The 25,966-nt window shown below is 46.9% G+C and overlaps 1 protein-coding gene across 8 annotated transcripts in view; it reads left to right on the forward strand.

Moving 5' to 3' along the window:
• Positions 1–25,966, forward strand: part of CHD8 (chromodomain helicase DNA binding protein 8) — a 105,775-nt gene that overhangs the window by 48,263 nt on the left and 31,546 nt on the right. For all 8 annotated transcript variants that reach the window (XM_033924188.1, XM_033924189.1, XM_033924185.1 and 5 more), the window contains 12 exons: positions 10,895–11,071; positions 11,856–11,999; positions 12,378–12,633; positions 13,255–13,468; positions 16,484–16,679; positions 17,140–17,307; positions 17,653–17,832; positions 18,618–18,728; positions 20,464–20,660; positions 20,825–21,024; positions 21,912–22,068; positions 22,699–22,788. In XM_033924188.1, coding sequence (XP_033780079.1) covers positions 10,895–11,071; positions 11,856–11,999; positions 12,378–12,633; positions 13,255–13,468; positions 16,484–16,679; positions 17,140–17,307; positions 17,653–17,832; positions 18,618–18,728; positions 20,464–20,660; positions 20,825–21,024; positions 21,912–22,068; positions 22,699–22,788 — 2,090 coding nt within the window. The remainder of the gene's footprint in view (positions 1–10,894; positions 11,072–11,855; positions 12,000–12,377; positions 12,634–13,254; positions 13,469–16,483; positions 16,680–17,139; positions 17,308–17,652; positions 17,833–18,617; positions 18,729–20,463; positions 20,661–20,824; positions 21,025–21,911; positions 22,069–22,698; positions 22,789–25,966) is intronic.

The raw sequence follows: 25,966 nt of genomic DNA on the forward strand, positions 1-25,966 counted from the left end.
ATACTGCTGGGGACTCCCTTCCGTTCAAGCCTCGGGGGCGTTTTTCTCAGCAGGCTTTGCACAAATTTGGCGGGAAGCTCCTCCATTTTGTCTGCAGCCTCAGGTGACCTTCCCCCTGTTTCACCCCCGGGGATCTCAGGGGAAGTGTTATCTCCGCGTTTACCCCTGTTTGGCCCCCCTCAGCACTGGTTCCGTCCCTGTCCCCTCCTCTTTCATCCAAGCAGCCGAGGGTCTTTTGGGATGATGATATTTTGTGCAGGGAGTAGTTTTTGCTTGATGAGGACTTGGAACCCTTTGTGGACCTCCAGGATTCTCTCAGAGGGAGATTTTTCGGTTCCGCCTGCTGGCAAGGATGCGTCTGTGGTGCGCAATTTTCAGTGGGAAGAGCTCCAGGAGCTTATTCTTCAGGTTTCCTCAGTGTTGTGCTTCGAGGATGACACAAAGGAGCCCCCGCGTGTTGCGGACCCCTGCTTCGGGAGATCCGCTCAGCCTCCCGCTCTTTTCTTATGCATCAGGATATTCAGGAAATTGTGCTGGCGCAGTGGAAGGTGTGGAGTCGCCTTTTTGTTTTGCGCATTCTATGGCTTGCTATATCCCATCCTGGAGAGGAATATAGATATCTTGAAGTCACTGGTGATAGATAAGGTTTTGCCATCGCAAAATGGCATATGGTGCCGGTAGAGGGATTCTGACATGCGTAGGTTGGAGTCTCTTCTTAAGCAGAATTTTGATGTCACTGCCCTAGCAGTCCAGGCGGTGATGTGTGGCGGTCTGGTGGCTCGGACTTGTTTTTGGTGGGATGAGCGTGTCTTGACCTGGAGTCTGACTGGTCCTTGGTGGAACAGGAAGTAGCCAAGATTGAGATGAGTGCTTCTTATCTCTCGGATGCCATGTATGATCTGTTGCTTGCGTCAGCCAAGTCATGGCTCTCGGAGTGGCCGCTCGTCTGTACACTGTGGCTCCAGACTTAAGAACATAAGAACATAAGAACATAAGAAGTTGCCTCCACTGGGTCAGACCGAGGTCCATCTCGCCCAGTGGTCCGCTCCCGCGGCGGCCCATCAGGTCCGTGACCTGTGAAGTGGTTTCTGCCTATTTCTATAAACTACCTCTAGTTATATCTGTACCCCTCTATCTCCTTATCCTCCAGGAACCTATCCAAACCCTCCTTGAACCCCTGTACAGAGTTCTGGCCTATCACATTCTCTGGAAGCGCGTTCCATGTGTCCACCACCCTCTGGGTAAAAAAGAACTTCCTAGCATTTGTTTTAAACCTGTCCCCTTTCAGTTTCTCTGAGTGACCCCTAGTGCTTGTGGCTCCCCACAGTTTGAAAAATCTGTCCTTATTCACTTTCTCTATGCCCTTAAGGATTTTGAAGGTTTCTATCATGTCCCCTCTAAGTCTCCTCTTCTCCAGGGAGAACAGCCCCAGCATTTTTAACCTGTCAGCGTATGAAAAATTTTCCATACCATTTATTAGTTTAGTCGCCCTCCTCTGCACTCCCTCGAGTATCGCCATGTCCTTCTTGAGGTACGGTGACCAGTATTGAACACAGTACTCCAGGTGCGGGCGCACCATTGCGCGATACAGCGGCATGATGACTTCCTTCGTCCTGGTTGTAATACCTTTTTTGATGATGCCCAGCATTCTGTTTGCTTTCTTTGAGGCTGTCGCACATTGCGCCGATGGTTTCAGTGATGTGTCGACCATCACCCCCAGGTCCCTTTCAAGGTTACTCACCCCTAGCAGTGTTCCCCCATTTTGTAGCTGAACATCGGGTTCTTTTTCCCTACATGCATGACCTTGCATTTTTCTACGTTAAAACTCATTTGCCACTTTTTTGCCCAGTCTTCCAGTTTCGTTAGGTCCCTTTGCAGGTCTTCACAGTCTTCCGTGTTTCTAACCCTGCTGCAGAGTTTGGTGTCATCAGCAAATTTGATAACCTCACATTTTGTCCCTGCCTCCAGATCATTAATAAATATGTTGAACAGTAGAGGTCCCAGCACTGACCCCTGTGGAACTCCGCTCGTGACCCATTGCCAGTCAGAGTATTGGCCTTTTACTCCAACCCTCTGCTTCCTGCCAGCCAACCAGTGTTTGATCCATCGGTAGATATCCCCTTGCACCCCGTGGTACCACAGCTTTTTAAGTAGCCGTTCATGAGGTACCTTGTCGAAGGCTTTTTGGAAGTCAAGGTAAATGATGTCTATGGATTCCCCCTTATCCATCTGGCTGTTTATTCCCTCAAAGAAGTACAGCAAGTTCGTGAGGCATGACCTTCCCTTGCAGAAGCCATGTTGGCTCGCCTTCAGTTGTCCATGGTTTTCTATGTATTCGCATATTGTGTCCTTTACCATTGCTTCCATCATCTTCCCTGGAACCGAGGTCAAGCTCACAGGCCTGTAGTTTCCCGGGTTACCCCTTGATCCCTTCTTAAAGATGGGCGTGACATTTGCTATTTTCCAGTCCTCTGGGATCTCCCCTGTTTTTAGGGAGAGGTTACATATTTGGCGAAGTGTCTCTGCTATTTCGTTTCTCAGTTCTTTTAGTACCCTTGGGTGGATGCCGTCCGGGCCTGGTGATTTGTCGCTCTTTAGTCTGTCTATCTGTCTGAGGACATCCTCTTTGCTCACCTCTAGTTTTACCAACCTTTCATCTTGTTCTCCGTTTATAATCTCCTCGGGTTCCGGAATATTGGTTGTGTCCTCTCTGGTGAAGACTGACGAGAAGAATTTGTTTAACCTGTCAGCTATCTCTTTTTCCTCCTGTATCGCTCCTTTCCTGTCTCCGTCATCCAGTGGTCCCACTTCCTCTCTGGCTGGTTGTCTCCCTTTCACATACCTGAAGAAGGGTTTGAAGTTTCTTGCTTCTCCTGCCAGTCTTTCCTCATATTCTCTCTTTGCTTTCCTGACCTCTCGATGACATTCTTTCTGGTGTCTTTTGTGCTCTTCCTGGTTTTCCCTTGTTGGTTCCTTTTTCCATTTCTTGAAGGATGATTTCTTGTCGCTTATAGCCTTTTTAACTGCAGTTGTTATCCATGCTGGGTTTTTAGTTTGATTTTTTTTGCACCCTTTCCTAAACTTTGGGACGTACAGGTCTTGTGCCTCGAGTACTGTGCATTTAAGCAGTGTCCAGGCTTCCTTTACGGTGTTCACCTTCCCTGAGCTGTTGCTGAGCTTTTTTCCTACCATTTTCCTCATGTCCTTGTAGTTTCCTTTTCTGAAGTTGAGTGCTGTCGTTGTGGTTCTTTTCACCTTGGTTGTTCCCATGTTTAATTTGTACTGGATCATGTTGTGATCGCTATTCCCTAACGGTGCTAGTACCACCACTTCCTTTGCGGGTCCCTCTAGCCCGTTGAGGATTAGGTCTAGAGTGGCATCCCCTCTCGTTGGTTCCGTGACCAGCTGCTCCATGAAACAGTCCCTTATTGCCTCTAGGAATTTAGTTTCTCTCGTGCAGTTTGAGTGCCCAATGTCCCAGTCTATTCCCGGATAGTTGAAGTCCCCCATAACCACCACTTTTTCACTTTTGCACACCTGTCTCAGTTCGGCCTCCAGGTCCAGGTCGTTTGTTTCTGGTTGTCCTGGTGGGCGATAGTACAGTCCCAATTTGATGTCAGCTCCTTCCCCTCCTGTCAGCTTAACCCATAGTGACTCCAGACTGTCTGTCCTTATTGTTGTTTCAATTCTGGATGAAGCAATGGAGTCCTTTATATACAGTGCTATTCCTCCCCCCTTCTTGTGTGCCCTGTCCTTCCTGTAGAGTTTGTACCCTGGCAGGGCCACATCCCATTTGTTGTCCTCTGTCCACCATGTTTCTGTGATTCCTATTATGTCTATGTCCTTATTTCTGGCTATAACTTCTAGCTCCCCCATTTTAGTTCTTAGGCTTCTAGCATTTGTATATAGGCAATTTAAGTCCCAGTTTGTTACCTTTTCTTTTGGATCTACTCTTGATTTGTTGCTCCTGCTGGTCTCCTCGCGTGTTGTCTCCTGCGGTGTGTCTATTTCGTCCTCTGCCCGCTTCTTTGTTCTTTGATAGCCCTCTGGTTCCGGCTGTTTCCTCCTTGTTTTGCTCTTTAGCTCTAAATGCCCCTCGGTTCCCTGTGCTGCATCTTTGGGTTTGTGTCCATGTGGTGTCCATTTTGTCTCTAGTCCATTGTTGCCAGTTCCTGTCTCAGTATCTTTGCTCGATACTGTGGTCCGATGTGTCGAGGTCAGATCGACTATCGGCTTTCCCCTTGTTATCAGTTTAAAGTCATGTCTATGCAGGTCTGGATGTTACGTGCCAGCATCCTCGTCCCAGCCGTGCTCAAATGCAGACCATCTCTCCTGTAGAGCTTGTTTTTCCCCAGGAAGGTTGACCAGTTCCGTACAAAGAGGAAGCCCTCCTCGTCACACCATCGCCTCAGCCATCCATTTGTTGCTTGCAGCTCGGTCTGCCTCCTCGCATCTGCCCTAGGTACTGGCAGGATCTCTGAAAAGGCTATCTTCCCTGTCCTCAGCTTCAGCTTCCTCCCCAGGATCTTAAACTGTTCGGTCAGTGTAGTCATGTTGAAATTCCTTCTGCTGACGTCATTTGTTCCGACATGGATTATCACTGCTGTGTCCTCTGTCTCAGCTCCCTCCATGATTCTCTCAATTTTGTCGGAGATGTCCTTTGTCCTTGCCCCTGGGAGACATGTCACTAGGCGATCCGCTCTGCCTCCTGCTATGTGACTGTCCACCTCTCTCAGGATTGAGTCTCCCACCACGATAGCAGATTTACCTCTCCTCAGCTTCCTTGGTTGGTGGATGCTGCATCTAAGGCTAAGCTGATGAAATTTCCCTTTCGAGGGTCTTTCTTTGGTGAGGATCTGGACAAGTTAGTTCAGACCTTAATGGACTTTAAGGTGCCCCATCTTCCTGAAGACCTTGCCTGCCCGCCTACGCGGAGTGGTGTTGCTTAGGGGAATTTGCGTGATTTTCGCAGATAACGCCCTGGTTGATGGGCGGCTTCATTTCCTGCCTCCAGGTCCCCTGGGGCCATTTCTTTCAGCGCATGCATTCCTTTTGCGGGGCCCATCGGGTTGGCCCCGTCTCAGTGCCTGCAGTACCTTGTGGTTCTCTTCGACAGCAGCTTGGGGAGGGTCTTCCTGCTGGAGGCCCGAGTTGTCAAGTTGCAGTTGCAGATTCGCCTTTTGATGGCTTCCTGTTGTCCTCGAGCGCAGGATTTTCTCTAGGTCTTGGGGTCGATGCCGACTTCACTAGTCCTGGTACGATGGGCCTGGGCTCACATGTGTCCACTTCAGTATGCTCTGCTTCAGTGGTGGTCGCCCCAGGTACACAATTTGGACTCTACCGTTCATCTTCAGGATTTAGTTTGTTAGTTTCTCCGTTGGTGGCTACAGTCTTCCAATCTTGTGTAGAGAATGAGTCTAGATCAGTCTCACTGAACTGTGCTTCTCACGGACGTCAGTCTCCTCGGTTGGGGAGCTCAATGTCTCGGTCATTCGACGCAGGGCAGCTGGTCTCAAGAGGAGACGTCTCGATTGATCAATGTTCTGGAGACCAGAGCCATTTGGCTGGTGTTGCTAGCATTCCAGATGTTGCTGACTGGGCAAGTCAGTTCGAGTTCTCTCTGCCAATGCCATGACAGTGGCTTACGTCAGTCATCAGGGGGGAACCAGGAGTTGTCTGGTGGCATAGGAGGCGGCTCTGCTGAGCAGAGTCTCATCTTTTGGACATTTCGGCTTCCCACATAGCAGGAGTGGAGAATGTCTAGGTGGATTTCCTTAGTTGTCATGTGCTAGATCCTGGAGAGTGGTGTCTTGGTCCCACAGCCTTCAAGTTGGTTGTGCAGACTTGGGGTCAGCCGGTAATGGACCTGATGGCCACGAATGTCAATGCCAAAGTGCCCCAGTTCTTCAGTTGGCGCAGGGATGTTCAGGCTGAGAAGCTGTATTCTCTGGTACAGTCTTGGCCAGCGGTAGGGCTTCTGTACGTGTTTCCTCTGTGGCCGATGGTGGGCAGAATCCTTCTTTGCATTGCTCAGCACCCCATGGTATGCGGATCTTCTCGTGGCAGATCCTTTGCCGCTGCCCCTCTCGGCCGACCTTCTGACTCAGGGCCCCATTCCAGTATTCGATCCAGGTCCCTTTTGTCTTACAGCTTGGCTGTTGAATGGGAACGCTTAGGTAAGACAGGTTATTTGGACAAAGTGATATACACTCTTGGGGTCCCAAAGGCTTTCCACTTCTAGGGCTTATATGTGTGTTTAAACATAGAAACATAGAAATAGACGGCAGATAAGGGCCCACGGCCCATCTAGTCTGCCCACCTTAATGTCCCTCCCCTACCTTTGCCCTGTGAATAGATCCCATGTGCCGATCCCATTTGGCCTTAAAATCAGGCACGCTGCTGGCCTCAATCACCTGTAGTGGAAGACTATTCCAGCGATCAACCACTCTTTCAGTGAAAAAGAATTTCCTGGTGTCACCTCGTAGTTTCCCGCCCCTGATTTTCAACGGATGCCCTCTTGTTGTCGTGGGACCCTTGAAAAAGAAGATATCTTCCTCCGCCTCGATGCGGCCCGTAAGATACTTGAACGTCTCAATCATGTCTCCCCTCTTTCTGCGCTCCTCGAGCGAGTATAGCTGTAATTTGTCAAGCCGTTTTTCGTATGGTAGATCCTTGAGTCCCGAGACCATCCGGGTGGCCATTCTTTGCACCGACTCCAGTCTCAGCACATCCTTGCGATAATGCGGCCTCCAGAATTGCACACAGTATTCCAGGTGGGGCCTCACCATGGATCTATACAATGGCATAATGACTTCTGCCTTACGACTGACGAAACCCCTTCGTATGCAGCCCATGATTTGTCTTGCCTTGGACGAAGCCTGCTCCACTTGATTGGCAGACTTCATGTCCTCACTGACGATTACCCCCAAGTCTCGTTCTGCTACCGTTTTTGCTAGGATCTCGCCATTAAGGGTATAAGACTTGCATGGATTCTGGCTGCCCAGGTGCATAACTTTGCATTTTTTGGCATTGAAGTTGAGTTGCCATGTCCTAGACCATCGCTCCAGTAGGAGTAGGTCGTGCATCATGTTGTCGGGCACTGAATCTTCGTCTGTTGTGCATTTGCCCACTACATTACTCAGTTTGGCGTCATCGGCGAATAATGTTATTTTACCTCGAAGCCCTTCTGCCAAGTCTCTTATAAAGATGTTGAATAGGATTGGGCCCAAGACTGAGCCCTGTGGTACTCCACTAATCACCTCCGTCATTTCGGAGGGGGTGCCGTTCACCACCACCCTTTGGAGCCTACCTCCAAGCCAGCTCCCAACCCATTTCGTCAATGTGTTACCTAATCCTATAGAACTCATCTTGCTCAGTAACCTGCGGTGTGGTACGCTATCGAATGCTTTGCTAAAGTCCAGGTACACGATGTCCAGGGACTCCCCAATATCCAGCTTCCCCGTTACCCAGTCAAAGAAGCTGATCAGGTTGGATTGGCAGGATCTCCCCTTAGTAAATCCATGTTGTCGGGGATCCCGTAGATTCTCCTCATCCAGGATCTTATCTAATTGGTGTTTGATTAGAGTTTCCATTAGTTTGCTCACTATCGATGTTAGACTCACTGGTCTGTAGTTTGCTGTCTCCATCTTTGAGCCTTTCTTGTGGAGTGGAATGACGTTAGCCGTCCTCTAGTCCAACGGGACGCTGCCTGTACTAAGGGAGAGGTTGAAGAGCGCGGACAGTGGCTCCGCCAAGACATCATTCAGCTCCCTAAGCACCCTGGGGTGCAGGTTGTCCGGCCCCATTGCTTTGTTAACCTTGAGCTTTGACAGCTCACCGTAGACACTGCTGGGCGTAAACTCAAAGTTACTAAACGGGTCAACTGAGCCAACCCTTGTCTGTAGCTGAGGGCCGAGCCCTGGCGCTTCTCGGGTGAAGACTGAGCAGAAGTATTCATTTAATAGTTGGGCTTTTTCCGAATCCTTTTCCACATAGTCTCCGTCTGGTTTCCTAAGACGTACAATCCCGCCTGAGTTTTTTCTTCTATCACTGATATACCTGAAGAAGGATTTATCTCCCTTCTGGATGTTCTTTGCTAGAGACTCCTCCATGAGGAATTTAGCCTCCCTGACTGCTGTTTTGACGGCTTTTGATTTGGCCAGGTAGTCTGCTCTAGAGTCCTGCTTCCCTGATTGTTTGTAAGAGATGAATGCTTTTTTCTTCTCCTTGATCAGGTCTGAGATCTCCGCAGTAAACCACTGTGGCTTATTGTTCCTTCGCCGTTTACTTACTGATTTTACATAGCGGTTTGTTGCTTCTTGTATGGTTGCTTTCAAAGTCGACCACATGTCTTCCACGTTATCGGTTTCTTCTTGGCTTTTTAGCGCCTGGTGAATGAAGTCTCCCATTTCTTTGAAATTTGTGTCCTTGAATTTGAGGACTTTGGTTAGTGTAGTAGATTTAGTGAAACCTTTCCTGATATTGAACCATACCATGTTGTGGTCACTGGAGGAGTGTTTGGCAGTGTATTTTTGAGGAGTGGTGTGCCTCGTGTGGAGCAGTTTTCTTTTGCACCTCTTTGCCTCACATCTTGGAGTTCTTGTAGGATGGCCTGGACAGGGGCCTGACCTAGTCTTCTCTCCAGGTTCAACTTGCGGCTTTGTCTCCGTTTCACCGTTTGCTGAAGGGTAGGCATTTAACTTCAGCTTTGGACGTGGTTCACTTTTTGAGGGTGGCTAAATTGCTGCAGCCTTCAGTTCCGGCCTGGGATCTCAGTCTGGTCCTGTCCGTGCTCGTGCATCCTCCCTTTGAGCTCTTGGGTTCCGGCTTGTTGAAGGACCTTTCTCTCAAGGCGGTCTTCCTGGTGGCCATTACTTCTGTGCGACATGTTTCTGAGCTGCAGGGTTTCTCTTGTAGGGCCTCCCTTCCTGGAGTTTTCTAGGAAGCGGGTTGTGCTGCAGCCTGTTCCTTCCTTTCTGCCAAAGGTGGTTTCGCCTTTTCATGTCAATCAGTCCGTGGTCCTCCCGGTCTTGGATAGTCGGGAGGGCTCTTCAGAGCAGAGGCAGTTGCGCTAGTAGGATGTCTGTTAGGTTCTTTGGTCTTACATTCAGTGGACCCAGGAGTTGTGGAAATCGGATCATCTTTATCTCCTCTTGGCTTTTCCTCGTAAGAGGGACGTTGCTTGCAAAGCTACCATTGCACGCTGGATCAAGGAGACTATTGCTTCCACATACCTTTTTCAGAAGAAGCCTGTTCCAGAATTTCTCAAGGCTCATCCCACACGGGGTCAGGCAGCTTCTTGGACTGAGTCTTCTATTGTGCCTCCAGTGGATATCTGTAAATCTGCGGTTTGGTCTTCTCTGCATTCCTATGTGCGATACTACCGTGTGGATTTCCAGGTGCATGAGGACGTAGTGTTCGGTGAGCGTGTTCTGATGACAGCCCTCCGGGGAGCCCACCCATGATGGGTACTGCTTTTGAACTTTGCCGGTCTGGAAAGTCGCTAAAGAAGGAGAAATTAGATTCTTACCTGCTAATTTTTTTTCTTTTAGTCTCTCCAGATCGGTACAGTCCCCACCCTTGTCTGTCTGTCCTTGCGGGATTCGCGTGAAAAGTGTTTTTTTTCTGCGGGTTCTAGTATTTTTAGTAGGGTCGGGGAGATTAAAAGAACAGTGGCTTTGGCTCATTTGGCGTAGCTGGCGAGCTGTAGGGATGTTTTGCTCAAGGGGTTTCTTCTATGCAATTTCCAACAGTATTGCTCTATATTAGTTATTACTCCTGCTCCTGTATGTTAGTTGTTACTGTTATAATTAGCACTTTTTAATTCTGTTTGGCTATTTGGCAGACTGGTTATATTAGGGGGAAGCACAGCTAATTGTACTACAGCCAAAAGTTTGTCTCAGTCTTGATTTGCTGGTCATGGTGAGCTTACCCATCAATGAACTGTGCCAGTCTGGAGAGTCTAAAAGAAAGAAAATTAGCAGGTAAGAACCTAATTTCTCCATATGGGCATATGGGGACAAATTCTATAAATGGTGTCCCAACTGTAGGCAGCGGTAGGCATCCTACTGCTGTCTAACCAGCCATTCGGGACACACGTAAAAAAAAAAAAAAATTGGAGTGGCACGAGATCTGGCCAATCAGAGACTTAGGCCACTCCCAATGCATCCCAGAATGCACTAGAAGAGAGTCTTAAGATTCTGGTTGGCCCAGATGCCTAGAGCCTTAAGCACCTTGGCCAGTCAGGGCCTTAGGCCCCTCCCTGGTGCATCACATGATGCACCAGAAAGGGGAAGGCCTGCCATTCAGTGGAAGCGGGCATGCCGGCTGGAGGGAGTAAGCATCCCTCCAGCCAGTCAACGAAAAAAAAGGTGCTGGGAAGGGGCATGCCTGCAGGGGGGTTCCTGTAGGAGGGACTAGACATCCCTCCTGCCAGGGGATGTCTCGGGGAGATGGGAATGAGTTCCCCGCTGCGGCCGCTAAACTGATCGTATCGGGGAGATTCCCTTGCCACAATCAGCCCAGTGGCAATGCAATTCTCTAACTGGCGCCTGTGATATGGACACCGGTTAGAGAATCGTGGTGGTTAGACAGGCTTAGGCATCTGTCCATAAGGACAGATGCGATTCTATATAGGACGCCCGTGTGTGATTCTCAAAAGCCACTTAGGTGGCTTCTGAGATTGGGTGTCCTATACAAAATTCGGCCCATGTTGTCTACTGTAGTGGGAGTTTTTTTTGTTTTATCATTCATATTGACTGGTCCCTTTTTTTTCACTGTTCCTGAATTGCTTGTTGAATTAATACACACCCTGAGAAGAAACTTCAAACAACATGTTCTGAATTTTAAACCTTTTATGCTACCCCTCTTTTTTTATTTTTTTTGCTTTTTTCAGGGCCGCCTAATCCCTGGTGCATACAAATTTGATGCACTGATCACCACTTTTGAGATGGTGCTGTCGGACTGCCCTGAGCTGCGTGAGATTGAGTGGCGCTGTGTCATTATTGATGAGGCGCACCGGCTGAAGAACCGCAACTGTAAACTCCTGGACAGCTTGAAGCACATGGACCTGGTGAGACAATTTTGTTTTAGAAGGACTGATGAGAGGTTGGTTAACTAAAATATCAGAGTCTGATTGGGGCTTGATTGATATACCCTTGTTTCAAATAATGCTTCTCAGAGCTCGATTAGTTATCCTTTTCTACAAGGACAGGTTGTTGAGCTTAAGAGTAACATTTCAGGGTTTTACAGTGAAGTAATTCTGTAATTTGAGCTTTGGTGCTGGACTAGGATTTTAGGCATACCATGGACCACCAGAAGAACTAACAAATCAACTCTGGAAGAGATCAAACCGTCTATGTCACTTGAAACCCAAATGATGAAGTTACGACTGTCTTATTTTGGTCACCCCATCAGAAGAGAGAGATCACTGGAGAAGGACATCATGTTTAGGAAGATTGAAGGAACCAGGTGAAGAGGGTGAATGACTGGACACTATGAAAACAACCATGAGGATGACACTGGAGGACCTTTCAGGACTAGCACAAAACCAGTTTCTTTTTAGATCTGCAATTTATGAAGCCGCTAGGACTTGAGCGCAAGTCGATGGCACCCAACAACAACAAATTCCATAAGCCCAGAAGAGACAATAAAACCTGTGACAGCGGACAATTTTATTTTCCTAGTACTCTGAATGTACTTTGTGACTGAATTTTTGCATATGTTAAATCTCGAGGACATTTTTCTATAATTCTTATCATTGTTCTTGAGTGTGGCGTTCATTTCTTTGATAGACCTCGGGATACACTAGTCATATCTTTCTCCTGTTCTCACTGTTCTGTGTGATTCTCCCACAGGAGCACAAAGTTCTGCTGACAGGTACTCCTCTTCAGAACACAGTAGAGGAGCTCTTCAGTCTCTTGCACTTCCTGGAGCCTTCTCAGTTCCCCTCGGAATCTGAATTCCTCAAAGATTTTGGCGACTTGAAGACTGAGGAACAAGTAAGTTATGGGGGTGGGGAGATAGGCGTTGTACATTGCATGGAGAGAAGGGGAGTGATAGCATAAGCTTAGTGGGATAGAACAGGAGAGTAGCCTTGAGCGTTAAGCTCTGTGGACTGAGTGTCTGTCATTCTTGTGGGGGAGGGGTTTCACAGTCTCTCTGCCCTCCTTTCCGATATTATCTGATCCACCTAATCAAAGTAATATTGGTGCAGAAACTGAGACAACAGATCCACTTGCTCTCCTCTTTGGAATTCTTACTAACTGGAATGCCTGTGATCCCAGTAAGATGACATTCCAGGCATAGATGTGGCAGTATTGAGTAGCAATAGGCGTCTGGGAATACTACATCTCAACCATATCTACAACCATATCCAGGTGCAGAAACTTCAGGCCATTCTGAAGCCCATGATGCTACGGCGGCTGAAGGAGGATGTGGAGAAGAACTTGGCACCAAAGCAGGAGACCATTATTGAGGTGGAGCTGACTAACATCCAGAAAAAGTATTACCGGGCCATCTTGGAGAAGAACTTCAGCTTCCTATCTAAGGGTGCTGGTCAGTCAAACATGCCTAACCTGCTGAACACAATGATGGAGCTGAGGAAATGCTGTAACCACCCATACCTCATTAATGGTGTGTGATCTCATAGATTATTCAATCTAATAGAATTGAGTGCTGTGAGGCAGTGGCGTAGTAAGGTCTGGGGGGGGGGGCAGACCGCCCCAGGTAACATCTTGGTGGGGGCGCCAGCACCTCTTCACCCCCAACACCATGCTCACGCTCTCTTCCCCACTCTCCTTAAAATCTTCACCAGCGCGAGCAACTACTCTAGCCTGCTGCTTGCGTAGGCTTGGCTTCCTATGAAATTACTTCCAGGTCGCGCAGCCAGAATGTGACATCAGAGGGAAAGCCAATGCAAGCAGCAGGCCGGAGAAGCTGCTCGTTCTGGCAAAGATTTCAAGAGGTATGGGGTGGGAAGGGAGGGCACGAGTGTGGCAGGGGAGGGTTTGAGGCGGAAGGAGCAGAGAGGTGCCACCACTCCAGGCACCTCCCATCCTCACTATGCCACTGCTGTGAGGTGTATATCAGTCATCAATGGTGAGAGATCCTGAGTGTTATCCATGGAGGAATACGAGGAAGTAAGACAGTAAAATTATCTTGTAGATCTCTGAACCAACAAGCCTTGAAAAAGCCTATATGATATGATCTTTGATTTTTCTATGTGCTTCCTTTTGGGTCATCTTTTCTTGGTAGGCGCAGAAGAGAAGATCCTGATGGAATTCAGGGAGGCCCGCCATCCTGCTGTGCCCGTGGACTACCACCTGCAGGCCATGGTGCGCTCTGCCGGCAAACTGGTGCTGATTGACAAGCTACTGCCCAAGCTGAAGGCTGGCGGTCACAAGGTGCTCATCTTCTCCCAGATGGTGCGCTGCCTGGATATCCTGGAAGACTACCTCATCCAGAAACGGTGAGGGAGAAAAAGTCCAGCCATGAAAAGTAGATAGCCCAGGCCTATTCACACATCATCCAGTGTTTTGTATCATTCCTTTCCCAAGCACCCAACAGTGTTTTCCAAAGAGAAGAGATAGATGGCTTATTATATTGGGCATTTTAAAGGGTCTCCAGTTTTTGAATAGTTTTATTGTAGCCTGTGAATGCTGTCTATTGTGGAGGCTCTATACCAGTGTATTGCAAACTGTATGCTGCGGCAGATTCCAGGTATGCTGCGAGACGCCCGAGGAGGAGAGGCTGTGGCTGACTTCTTACAGGATGTGCCTCTTGCGGTGAGAAGCACATCCTATAAGCAGTCAGCCAGCGCCGGTGCCTCTCATGCTATCTGCACTGCTCCCTCTCTTGAACCCCACCGGCAGCGACAATAGGAATCTCAGGACCGTGGCTGGAGCACATCCGCGCATGCGCGGACGTCTACATGATGACATCACACGTGCACGTGATGTCATCGCAACATCTGCGCACTTCCAGATGCCCTCCAGCTGCGGGTCTGCATTTAGTGTGCCACGGCTTTAAAAAGTTTGCATCGCACTGCTCTACACAGTGTGCTCTTAAGCCTTGCACTGTACCTGAGGTGGCCATCTTAAATGACACCTGACACCAGGATCAGTATGGCTGCTTTTGATCAGAGAGCCACGTTGTGGCTTTTGTTGGAGCACCATATACAAGTCCAGCTCCCACATTTCAAGAACATGGAAGGAACTGGAAAAAAATCCAGTGTAATGAACGCAAAAGGTCTGCGTAATGTTATCTTGGAGAATACATGGAAGGCACTGCTTTGTTTTAGTTCAGAACAGAGACGACTGAGGTGTGATCAGTTATACTTTGATGCTTCTTGGGGTTGACAGTGTGGAAAGCAATCCAGTTTTACTGCCTCTCTCCACTCTCTCCCTCCCCCCCCCAAGCCAACCTCTCTAACCGCATCCACTGGAGATAGGGCATGGGTTATGAGTTTGAATTCCAGAGAGAGAGAGAGAGACGAATTAGCTATTAAATAACTTTGACAGTATCAGAGTAGCGAATAGCAGGAGTATGTCAACTCCGAAGGGGGTGGAATTAATATTCTCCGAGGACGAGCAGGTGTTATATTCTCACACCTGGGTGGTGTCACCACGGAATCCAGTACAGACACTACCAGGTGCATTGTGGTTTTGAATTTTTGGCAGTTCCCATACTGCATGCACGCCAGTGTCTTCCCATCTGATGTCAGCTCGCGGGACCATCAGTTCTTCATTTATTACGTTGCTGAGAAGCTATGTTTTCAGGTCTCTCTTCAGCGCATCAAACTTTAATCCTTATTATGTGCCTTCCCGTACTTATTCTCATAGTTCATTATTTTTATCATGTTCCAGGTTTTACCCAACTTTGGTTCATTTTCATCATTCTTTCATTTTTCAGCCTTCAGGCCACTCCAAGCCCTTTTTCCCCCCAGAAGCATCAACTGTTTTCAGTGTCTTGGTTACTGAAGCTCCTCAGGCCATTAAGCTCTTTGATTTTGCATTGGCTATTTTCCTCTCTATGTCAAAGAAGGTACCAAGAGGTTTTAAAAAATGTTCTCGATGTACTCAGACCATTTCAGGCTCTGACCCACATAACTGGTGTGTCTAGATCCTGAATATTGGGACATTAGCTGAGTCCTTGCCTCCGTATGCAAAAGAGGTCAATCAAAGCCAGAAAATTTCAGTTCGAAAAAACTGTTGCTTGGGATCTTGATGTGGTACTATCTGCTATTATGATGAGTCTCTTACATTATACTCTCTCAAACTTCGCACTTGGAAAGTCATTTTCCTCATTGCCCTTACATCTGTGTGCTGTGTGAGTGAACTTCAAGCTCTTGTGTCAAATCCTTCCTACACAAGATTCTACCATGAGAGAATAGTGCTTCGCACTTGTAATCCAAAATTCCTACCCAAGGTCATCTCAGAGTTTTACCTCAACTAATCTGTAGTACTGCCTATTTTCTTTCCAAAGCCGCATTCACATCCTGGAGAGGCAGCACTGCACACCTTGGACTGCAAATGTGCTCTGGCCTACTTCCTGCAAAGCACTAAATCTCACAGAGGATCCTCCCAGCTTTTTTGTGTCTTTTGACCTTAACAGACTTGGAGTTGCCGTTTCCAAGATAGTTATCTCCACTTGGCTGGCAAGACTGTATCTCCTTCACACACACTCGGGTTGGGCTGATACTGTAGGACTGTGTAAAGGTCCACAGTGTCCGAGCTATGGCTGCTCTGCATTCATTGGGGACATTTGCAAAGTGGCCACTTGGTCCTCAATTCATATCTTTTGTTTCTCACTACTATTTGGAACAAAACTCCAGAAGAGGTGGTCGGGTTGGACGAGCAGTTCTGCCGAATCTTTTTACTTCCTGAGTGCCAACTTTCCCTCCAGCCTACTTGAGTTTTGCCAAGCTCATATTTTACATATCCATTACATTCAGAGCCATGGCTGTAGAAGCTGGGGAGTCCCACTGATGAGAATATAATGCCTGTTTCTCCTCTGAGAACACCTCTTACATTTATGTATTTTTGCTTTCTCCAAAGACAGCAGGCATATGTTCTACAACCTGTTCGCCTCCCCTAGTTGGCCTCTTAGAGTTTTTACTGAACTGATTGCCCCACAAGCCAGCGTCGGGCAGAAAGGCACTGGCACGTGTTCGGGATGGGCACTGCCAAAAAATTTTAAAGTGACAGTGCACTTGGTAGTGATGCTAGTACTGGGTTCGGTGGATGACGTCGCCCATATGCCTGCTGTCCTCGAAGAACACCTACTACAGGTAAGTATCTGCTTTATTGTAGACTTTAAACAGCAAACTATAGGAGGCCAACTTGGAGGCAGAGGATGATGTAGAAGACAATCTGAGCTCCTTCCCGGCTCTATCTTTCTGTGAGTGACCACGAGGTCTGTGTGTAGTGCTTTGGGTAGAGGGAAGCTCCAGGTTCTACCGATCACTGTCTGCTTCACCTCTCAGGTACCTCTATGAACGTATCGATGGTCGTGTGCGAGGGAACCTTCGTCAAGCAGCCATTGACCGCTTCAGCAAGCCAGACTCTGATCGCTTCGTCTTCCTGCTTTGCACGCGAGCAGGTGGCCTGGGCATCAATCTGACAGCTGCTGATACTTGCATCATTTTTGATTCAGACTGGAACCCGCAGAATGACCTTCAGGTAGGCCTTCTTGCTGAGGAAGGGAGAGTGGGAAGCTCCAGATTCCCTTCTGGAGCCGCCTTTCCTCTTACCATGCACTGTCGGAGCTATTTTCCTGTCAATGACTCTGTTGCTGAGCCAAAGGTGTAGCTTTCCAAACCAAGTCTATCACTACTATAATAGCTCTCTTCAGCCTTTTCAGACCTTTATGTCTTTCCCCTGTCTCTACTGTCAATTAGTTGTAGGATCTTCTGTTCATGCTCAGGAAACTCAGCTTCCCTACTGCTTGAAGGGGAAGACAGAGGAGTGGAAGGCTTTCCTGAGGGTGGGAAAATGAGGGACAATGAAATGAGGCATGCAGGTGACAGTCCAGAAATAGAGCAGTTTCTTTGATCTTCAGTCCTGGTGTGGTCTTCAGACTCATCCTGCCATTTTACTTTAAGCATGTACGCTCCCCATCCCCCACCCTCTTCTGTTGCAGGCACAAGCACGTTGTCATCGCATTGGACAGAGCAAGGCGGTGAAAGTTTACCGGCTCATCACCCGCAACTCTTATGAAAGGGACATGTTTGACAAAGCCAGCCTGAAGCTGGGACTGGACAAAGCTGTGCTGCAGTCTATGAGCGGCCGGGAGAACATCACTACAGGGGTGAGAAGAGGCAGCATTGGGGATGGGCCTAACGCAGGGGCTGAGAAGACACCTTATACAATCAGACTAAGAAAGTTAATGAGTAATAGAAAAAGAAAAATATGCCAAGCTCTATGGTCTTTACCAACTATCTAATCTGCCCATTCACACTATTAAGATCTACAACCTGCTCTTCTGCCTCAGAAGGTGACTGTGCACAGCTTTGATTGGCTGAGACCAGTTTATAATATATTTAGGTGGGGTTTTTGTTTTGCAGAGAGAACTGTTCTGATTGGCTGGCATTGATGGTTTGTAACTTGCCCTTCTGGGTTATTTATGGCCCATATGTTTTTCTGTTTTGAGCAGATTCAGCCATTCACAAAAAAGGAGATCGAGGACTTGTTGCGGAAGGGAGCATATGCTGCCATCATGGATGAGGATGATGAGGGTTCCAAGTTCTGCGAAGAGGACATTGACCAGATCCTACAGAGACGCACCACCACCATCACCATCGAGTCTGAGGGCAAGGGTTCCACATTTGCCAAGGTCGGGCGCTGGGCCTTCTGGCAGAGATGTTTACTATTACTACTTATTTCTATAGAGCTGCTAGACATACGCAGCGCTGTAAATGAAAACATTCAAGAGACTGCCCCTCCTCAGTAGAGCTTACAATCTAATCAAACAGAACAAGTAGGGGGTTAGGGAGTTTCTCAGGCATGGGTGCTTTACAAGCAACTGGGGGTTAGCTTATGGGTCTGTCATTCCCTCACAAACCTCTTCCCTACTTCTGCTTTTGTGGAGAGGTACCACGTCTGCCCTTCTCCAGTCCTGCGGTATCACTCCTGACTCTAGAGAAGCATTTGCCCTGCAAAGGTGATCCACTCCTGGGATCGCCACAGTGCATGCAGGAGCCTGCAGTTCTCACCTTCCCACTGCATTCCCTAAGAAAAGTAAGCCCACAAGTTCCTGCATGTATTTGGGCAAACCTTGGACTGATCAATCCTGTTGGAGAATTCTGGAAACTCCCAGCCCTGAGCTAAAAAAATACCATTTCACTTTTTAGCATGTGATTAGTCCGCGTGCATGTAAAAATTACCATGGGACAGTGAGCACACGTTAGAGCCCTACCACAGCTTAGTAAAAGAGCTCCTAAGTAATGCCCTTCTGAAATCGCTAAAAATCACTAAGAATCAAAACTCAAAATGCTATAAAATTTGTATAAATGCTGTAAAATTCTATGGTCTGTTCTTTAGCTGCACTGCAATGTTTGATAGGAAATGTTGATATTTTATTCTGTGAATGCTTATTTCAACTTTTTTCTTTAACCCTAGGCAAGCTTTGTGGCCTCCGAAAACCGGACAGATATCTCCTTAGATGACCCAAACTTTTGGCAAAAATGGGCTAAAAAGGCTGACATAGATGTGGACTCCATTAATAGCAAGGTACAAGGGGCAGGCAAGCTAGGAAGATTCAGTATCAGAATGTGTAAGGTCAAGACCATATTTCTAATATAGAGCTTTATTTGGGTGTTAAATTAAGCTGTAAAAAGCATTAATTTGATGTTTGAATGGGAAATAATTTTCAAAAAGCCCCTGTGCAGCCAATATAACAGATTAACTTCTTAAAATTAATCTCATTATCAAGGTGAACTTCAGCTGGACCAAACCAGCTAGGTGATCAGTTGAACTGGTTGGATAGATTTAGCACAGCTCTGCAGCTGGCTTGCACGGTCAAAATAATCTGGCTAATACAGATTTTTAAATAAAACTTAATATAGATGTATATATTCCACTTATACGCCTTGAAATTATTTTGGTTTGCAGTAAAACTATAGATCCCTCAAACTATTATCAATGGGGGCTAATCTCCCCTACTCCCCTGCGCCCCCCCCCAAAAAAAATTTCATTGTAGTGATGAGGTAGTGGTAAACCATCCTGTTGGCTTAGTTCAGGGTGAAACTGGAAGGTTTGGGTATATCGTTAAGGGTAGGGCTTGGGAGTAGGTTATGGGAAGCTCATATTTTTGCATTGAAGAATTGAGGATTGGAGTTCAGCAGTGGACTATTCTGTTTTGTTTTGGGGTTTTTTTTCTTTTTTTTTTTATATATCTTTATTTATTTTTAAATTATGAAAACAAGTGTACAATAAATCAAGTCATAATATACATTCTTCACTTGAAACTCTACAGACATCTTATACTATAAATTACCTCCCATCCCTCCCTTTCCAAATATTTTTGCAATTACCCATCACATTTTCATAAAACCCACCCACCCACCCTCCCACCATATACATACTAAATGGGTTTTTTTCTTTTTGAGTATCAGATGAGACAGACAGAAAGCGAGTAATTGTGACTTGAGGAAGGGTAGTAGCTGATCAAGTGCTCAACAGATTAAGAACTACTATTATATTGGCTAGATTTTAATTAGTTTGCACTTGATGCTGTGACAACTGTCCAAAACCCTTTCCTCTTCCCCAGAATACTTAGATGATCCCCTACTGGTGAACAGATTTGTTTAGTCTGTAAATCTGACAGTTAATTAAAAGGGCAACATTTTCTTAATGGAACCTTTAACTATGTACTTACCTGGTGAACATAATGTATTAATTCAGCTGGGTGGTTGTATCCTCTGTTCCTGGTCTACATCATAAGGCTTATGGGGACAGACTTAAAGATCTCAGTATGTATACTTTGGAGTAAAGGGAGATGTGTATTTATACCACTTAGGCATTTAAATGTCTTTTATTATGAGGCAATTCTCTTTCAGTTGAAAGAAAACTCCAGAGTGAGAGGGCATAGAATAAGGTTAAGAGGTGATAGGCTCAGGAGTAATCTAAGAAAATAAATCTTTACAGAAGGGGTAGTAGATGCATGGAATAGTATACTGATAGAGGTGTTTGAATTCAAGAAAGCATAGAACAAGTATGTAGGATCTCTTAGGGAGAGGAGGAGATAGCGGCCGGGCAGACTGGATAGACCATTTAGCCTTTGTCTGCCATCATGTTTCTATAACCATAAAGCTCTTATGATCTCACAATGCAAGTGAAACAAGCCTTGTCCTGTAGGAAGAGGAGAAGATAGTGGATGCTGCAGATGGGCAGACTGGATGGGCCATTTGGCCTTTATCTGCCATCATGTTTCTATGTTGCCTTGTTTTTGTTTTGCATCCGTCAGAACACCTTGGTAATAGACACGCCCCGTGTGCGCAAGCAGACAAGACACTTCAGCACTTTGCGGGACGACGATATGGTGGAGTTCTCTGATCTGGACAGTGAGGATGAAGAGCGGCCACGACACCGACGCCATGAGCGGCATCATGGATATGGCCGCACAGACTGTTTTCGGGTGGAGAAACACCTGCTGGTGTACGGGTAAAGAAACATGCATAACCCTGTAGTTTGCTGTAGGTGAGGGTGTCACAGCAGCGAGTGTGAGTCCTGCTGGATTTCTTCACACTTCTCTTGGAGCCAAAGAGTAGACGCAGATGTTCATTTTTGCATTCTGCTTATGCGTGTGTGTGTTTTGACCTGTGTAGGTGGGGTCGCTGGAAAGACATCCTTTCCCATGGGCGCTTCAAACGCCGGATGTCTGAGCGAGACGTTGAGACGATCTGCAGGGCCATCTTGGTGTACTGTCTTCTCCATTACCGCGGGGATGACAAAATCAAAAGCTTTATCTGGGACCTGATCACCCCTGCCGAAAATGGCAAAACCAAGCAGCTCCAGAATCACACAGGTAATACATTAGCCCAAGGATATGTTTCTCTTGCTCCTTTCGAAGGGGAATCCCATAGCACAGGGGTAGGCAATTCCAGTCCTCGAGAGCAACAGGAAGGTCAGGTTTTCAGGATATCCACAATAAATATGTATGAGATAGATTTGCATCTCAAGGAGGCAGTGCATGCAAATCCATCTCATACATATTCATTGTGGATATCCTGAAAACCTGACCTGCCTGTGGCTCTCGAGGACCGGAATTGCCTACCCCTGCCATAACACCAGAGCCCTTTGGGTAATAAGCAAAGCTGTGGTACTCCCTGCTCCTCGTCTCACAAGTACCTGGGTAAGTATAAAACACTACCCCTCCCATCTCCGTTCCAAGCAGATTCAGAACCATACAGGTAATTATATACTCCTCTCTCTCTCTCTCTCCTTCCACCCCCCCCCCCACACACACACACACACACAGACCTTTTATATCACAGGAGGCCATACAGGTAATACTCAGTCTTACTCCTTGCTACACGAAGAATAAATGAGCTCCAAAATCCTATAGGTAATAGAGAATGACATGGGGACAAATTTTTCCCCATCCCCGTGGGAACTAATTTTCCTGTCCCTGCCCCATTCCTGCAAGCTCTGTCCTCATCTGCACAAGCCTCAAACATTTTAAAATCATAAGTGTTTGAGGCTTGTGCAGTTAAGGCAGAGCTTACAGGAATGGAGCAGGGACAGCTGCAAAACTCACGGGGACGGGACGGGGAAATTGAATTCCTGCATGGACGGGGACAAATTTGTCCCTGTGTCATTCTCTAATAGGTATCACACTTAATCCCAGGATGCTTCTTGTTCTCCCTGCGTTACAATGCTTTTTATGTTTTTGCTTCCTTTCTGCCCCTCCAGGTCTGTCTATTCCAGTGCCCAGGGGCAGGAAAGGCAAGAAAGTAAAATCTCAGAGCAGCTTTGACATGCATAAAGCTGACTGGATCCGAAAATACAATCCAGACACACTCTTCCAAGATGAAAGCTACAAGAAACACCTCAAACACCAGTGTAACAAGTAAGACAGAGGGGGGCATAACTCTGGCCTTTCTCTTGTTTCTGTGACAAGCGTCAGCCCAGTAGCAAGGGAGTCTCTCTCTCAAATGTCCCATATATTGGAATAACAAAGGAGTCGTGTGGATGAGATGTCAATAATTCAGCCAAAGTCTTCAAGTCCTCGCAGTGCTATCATTAAAGTGAACTTTGAACTTTACACCCGTGGCTGAATTATTGACATCTCATCCTCACGACTCCTTTGTTCCTTGATTGTCTCATCGTTGAGGCCTCCTTGGGCTCCCTTTGTGATGCCATATATTGGAACAACATAACATAAAATTTATTTATATACTGTAATATTTTGCAGATCAGCGCGGTTAGCAAAGTAAAAGAGGACTGAGTAATTCACAGAGAAATACAAATCAGTTTTCCAAAAATTTAACAAATAGAAAAGCTTTCAATATCTTATAATCGGTGAAAGTCAGCATCCCAGCTAGCTGCTTCAAATGAAAGTAAATGGTGGAAATATTGTTTAAATAAGCAGCCTTAAATCTGCGATATGCAATGAACGTCTAGATCTTGTAAAAGTAAAATGGTCAGCAAGGTAATTAGGTGCCATACCGTGTGAGACCCATGCGTTTCTGTCCTGCAGAGTCCTGTTACGTGTAAGAATGCTATACTACCTGCGCCAGGAAGTGATTGGAGACCAGGCTGCACGTGTGCTGAGCGGAGCCGATGCCAGGTGTGTAAGGCTACTTTGCCAGTTACATCTGAATTATATGCAAGGAACTGTTGCCCTAGTTTACTTTTTATTTTCATATTCTTTCATTTCTGTATTTTGTAGTTTATTTAATGTTGTGAGGTTTTGTTGTTTAAGAACCTTTTTTAAGTTTAGTTTTTTAATCTATTCAATCCTGGATGCTGTTTTTATTATATGTGTTGGCGATTATTTGCCTTGAATTTTTTGAGAAATGGTAGGCGATATATCCTGACAAACAAACAATGAAACAGTGGCCACAAGTAGCTGGCAAATCCCAAAGAGTAAAACAGATTTTATGCTGCTTATCCTAGGAATAAGCAGTGGATTTCTCTGGCTTATAGACTTTTCTTTTAGGAAATTAACCAAACCTTCTTTAAATCCTGCTAAGCTAACTGCTTTCAACACATTCTCTGGCAATAAATTCCAGAATTTGATTACACGTTGAATGAAAAAATATATTTTCTCTGGTTTAGTTGTTTATCAAAATTCCAACTAAAGTCCCAAATAAAAACAGGACAACAAAAACGCTTCCAGGAAGCGATACCCCATTTTTTTCCTCCTCGCGTGCGTTTTGCGAGATGCAGGAGGGAGGAAGCTTAACAGAGAGGCAGAAGGAGCCGAAGAGCCAGAGAGCAGCAGCGAAGGCAAGTAGCTAGGGGTAGCGGCGAGAGGAAGCTCCACCCACCCCCACCGCATCAGAGGCAGCATCAGCGCCCGGGCTCCCCCTTAACAGGAAGGGAGCCGGAGCACGAGGCAGACCTCAGACGCGAGAAGCCGTGTGCGTTTGCGAGAGGCAGGAGGGAGGAAGCTTAACAGAGAGGCAGAAGGAGCCGAAGAGCCAGAGAGCAGCAGCGAAGGCAGGTAGCTAGGGGTAGCGGCGAGAGAAAGCTCCGCCCACCCCCACCGCGTCAGAGGCAGCATCAGCGCCCGGGCTCCCCCTTAACAGGAAGGGAGCCAAGGGTGCGCAGCTGTTCGGCGCGTGGCAAAGGCACTCGCCTTAGCGAGAGCGCCTTTGCAAAGGAACCTTGAGAAAGGAGCCAGGAAAATGGGCCGCCCAGCAGAGTGACATAGAACGTAAGCCACAAGTTCTTTTCTTTTCTCTTAGCTAGCCACACAGCAAGACCACTTTTCACACACCACACTCCAAAAGGGGAAACAAGCACTCACCAAACACACCACCAGCAGACTCACAACAAATAAGGAGACAGCAAACAGGAAACCAGGTCACATCCAGCCAACAGAAACAGATGGTTCGCAACACACAGCCCAGACAACTCGGAAGGGGAGCAGGAAATGATCACCCAAGAAAGTCAGAAGATGAGCTTTCCAGTCTTCTATACCAACTGCAGTATGTATGACTACCTCCCCTCGAGGACTCAGGCATACATTTGCAGTCGGTGCATGGAGCTGGATAGCCTGAAATGGAAAGTCCAACTGCTTGAAGAGACAGTGATGGGACTAAGAGAACTCCTCAACTTTGAAAAGGAAATCCGTGAACAGGAGAAGCTACTATTGGAGTCCAGCACCGACGAAGAGATCAAGGAGCTCGAGAGATTCATTGAGGAAGCCCACCAACAACATGTGGAGACCCCAGGGCTGGAGAGCTGTACCCAAGCAACTCGGGAAGAAGGCCTAGACGAGATGAGAAGAGACACCACTACAAGCACTGATGGGTCAGAACCAGAGACGGAGGGAAACCATTCACTTAGAAAAAGAAGGAGACTGCATGGGGATGTATCGCAGGAGAGAGAAGATCGGCCCTGAACCATGGATGTGGAATTACGACCCCCAAGGAACTCCCGAATAAAGAAGATGGGGATCATCGTAGGAGACTCCATTATACAACATGTGGACAGCCACACTGCAGGAGGAAGAGAGGATAGACTCGTCACTTGCCTGCCCGGAGCAAGAGTAAATGATGTGGTCAACAGGATCACCAGAACGCAGGAGGAGAGGACACTGCTGTGCTAATCCACATGGGAACTAACGATGTGAGTGGAACGGAAGTATAACAGGAAAGAAATGAAGGACCAGCTCCACTCACTCGGAAGAAGACTGAAAGTCAGGGATGTGAAGGTGGCCTTCTCCGAGATCCTCCCTATACCAAGAGCAGACGAGAAGAGGCAAGAGGAACTGCGAGCAGGTATTACAGAAAAGATGGATTACACCTCACCAAAGAAGGAGCAAGAGTATTGGCAGGTAACATGAAGAGGGCCATTGAGAAGACTTTAAACTAAAGGTCAGGGGAAAGCCAACAGTCGACCACCCGGACGACGAAATGCCCCGAAGAAGGAACTACAGACAACTACCCAGGCATAGGGAGAGAAAAGCACGAAGACAATGAGAGAGACAACGTAGGAGCACAGACAGATACCACAAAGTACTCAGTAGGGACTGCAAAGCTTGGAAAGCCCATGAAGGGTTCACGAAGAGAACTTAAATATATGTACACGAATGCTAGGAACTTGAGAAACAAAATGGGAGAGTTGGAGACAATAGCAAGATGCGACGAACTAGAAATCATTGGCATAACAGAAACATGGTGGAATGATGAAAATGAATCGGATACAGTACTGCAGGGATACAAGCAATACAGAAGAGACAGAACAGGGCAAAAAGGAGGAGGTATTGCCCTATATGTTCAAGAAGGAATAGAATCTGTTAGAGAGAAATGAGAAGTTGGAATCCCTCTGGATTAAGCTTCCTAGACACAATGGTACAGACACAAAAATTGGCCTTTATTATCGACCGCCAGGACAGTCGGAGGAGACAGACTCAGAAATGATAGAGGAAATCAAACAAGGATATAAGACAAACAATGTAATGATCATGGGAGACTTTAACTTTCCAGGGATAGATTGGAACCTGGGAACCTCAAACTGCAGCAAAAAAATAAAATTCCTGGAAATGGTAGGGGACTGCTTCCTAGATCAAATGATGGCAGAGCCGACGAGAGGGAATGCCACCCTGGACTTGGTACTAAATGGCATTACTAGTCAGACTAAAGAAGTAGAAGACACGGTCCCACTAGGAACGAGCGATCACAACATGATCAACTTTAAACTCGACATCGGGAAGGGGAAACGTATCAAAACCTTAACTACAACCCTCAACTTTAAAAAAGGAAGATACGATAGAATGAGAGCCATGGCGTTCATGA

Source organism: Geotrypetes seraphini, chromosome 16 (genome assembly GCF_902459505.1).
Source record: "Geotrypetes seraphini chromosome 16, aGeoSer1.1, whole genome shotgun sequence".
In the NCBI taxonomy this organism is placed as follows: Eukaryota; Metazoa; Chordata; class Amphibia; order Gymnophiona; family Dermophiidae; genus Geotrypetes; species Geotrypetes seraphini.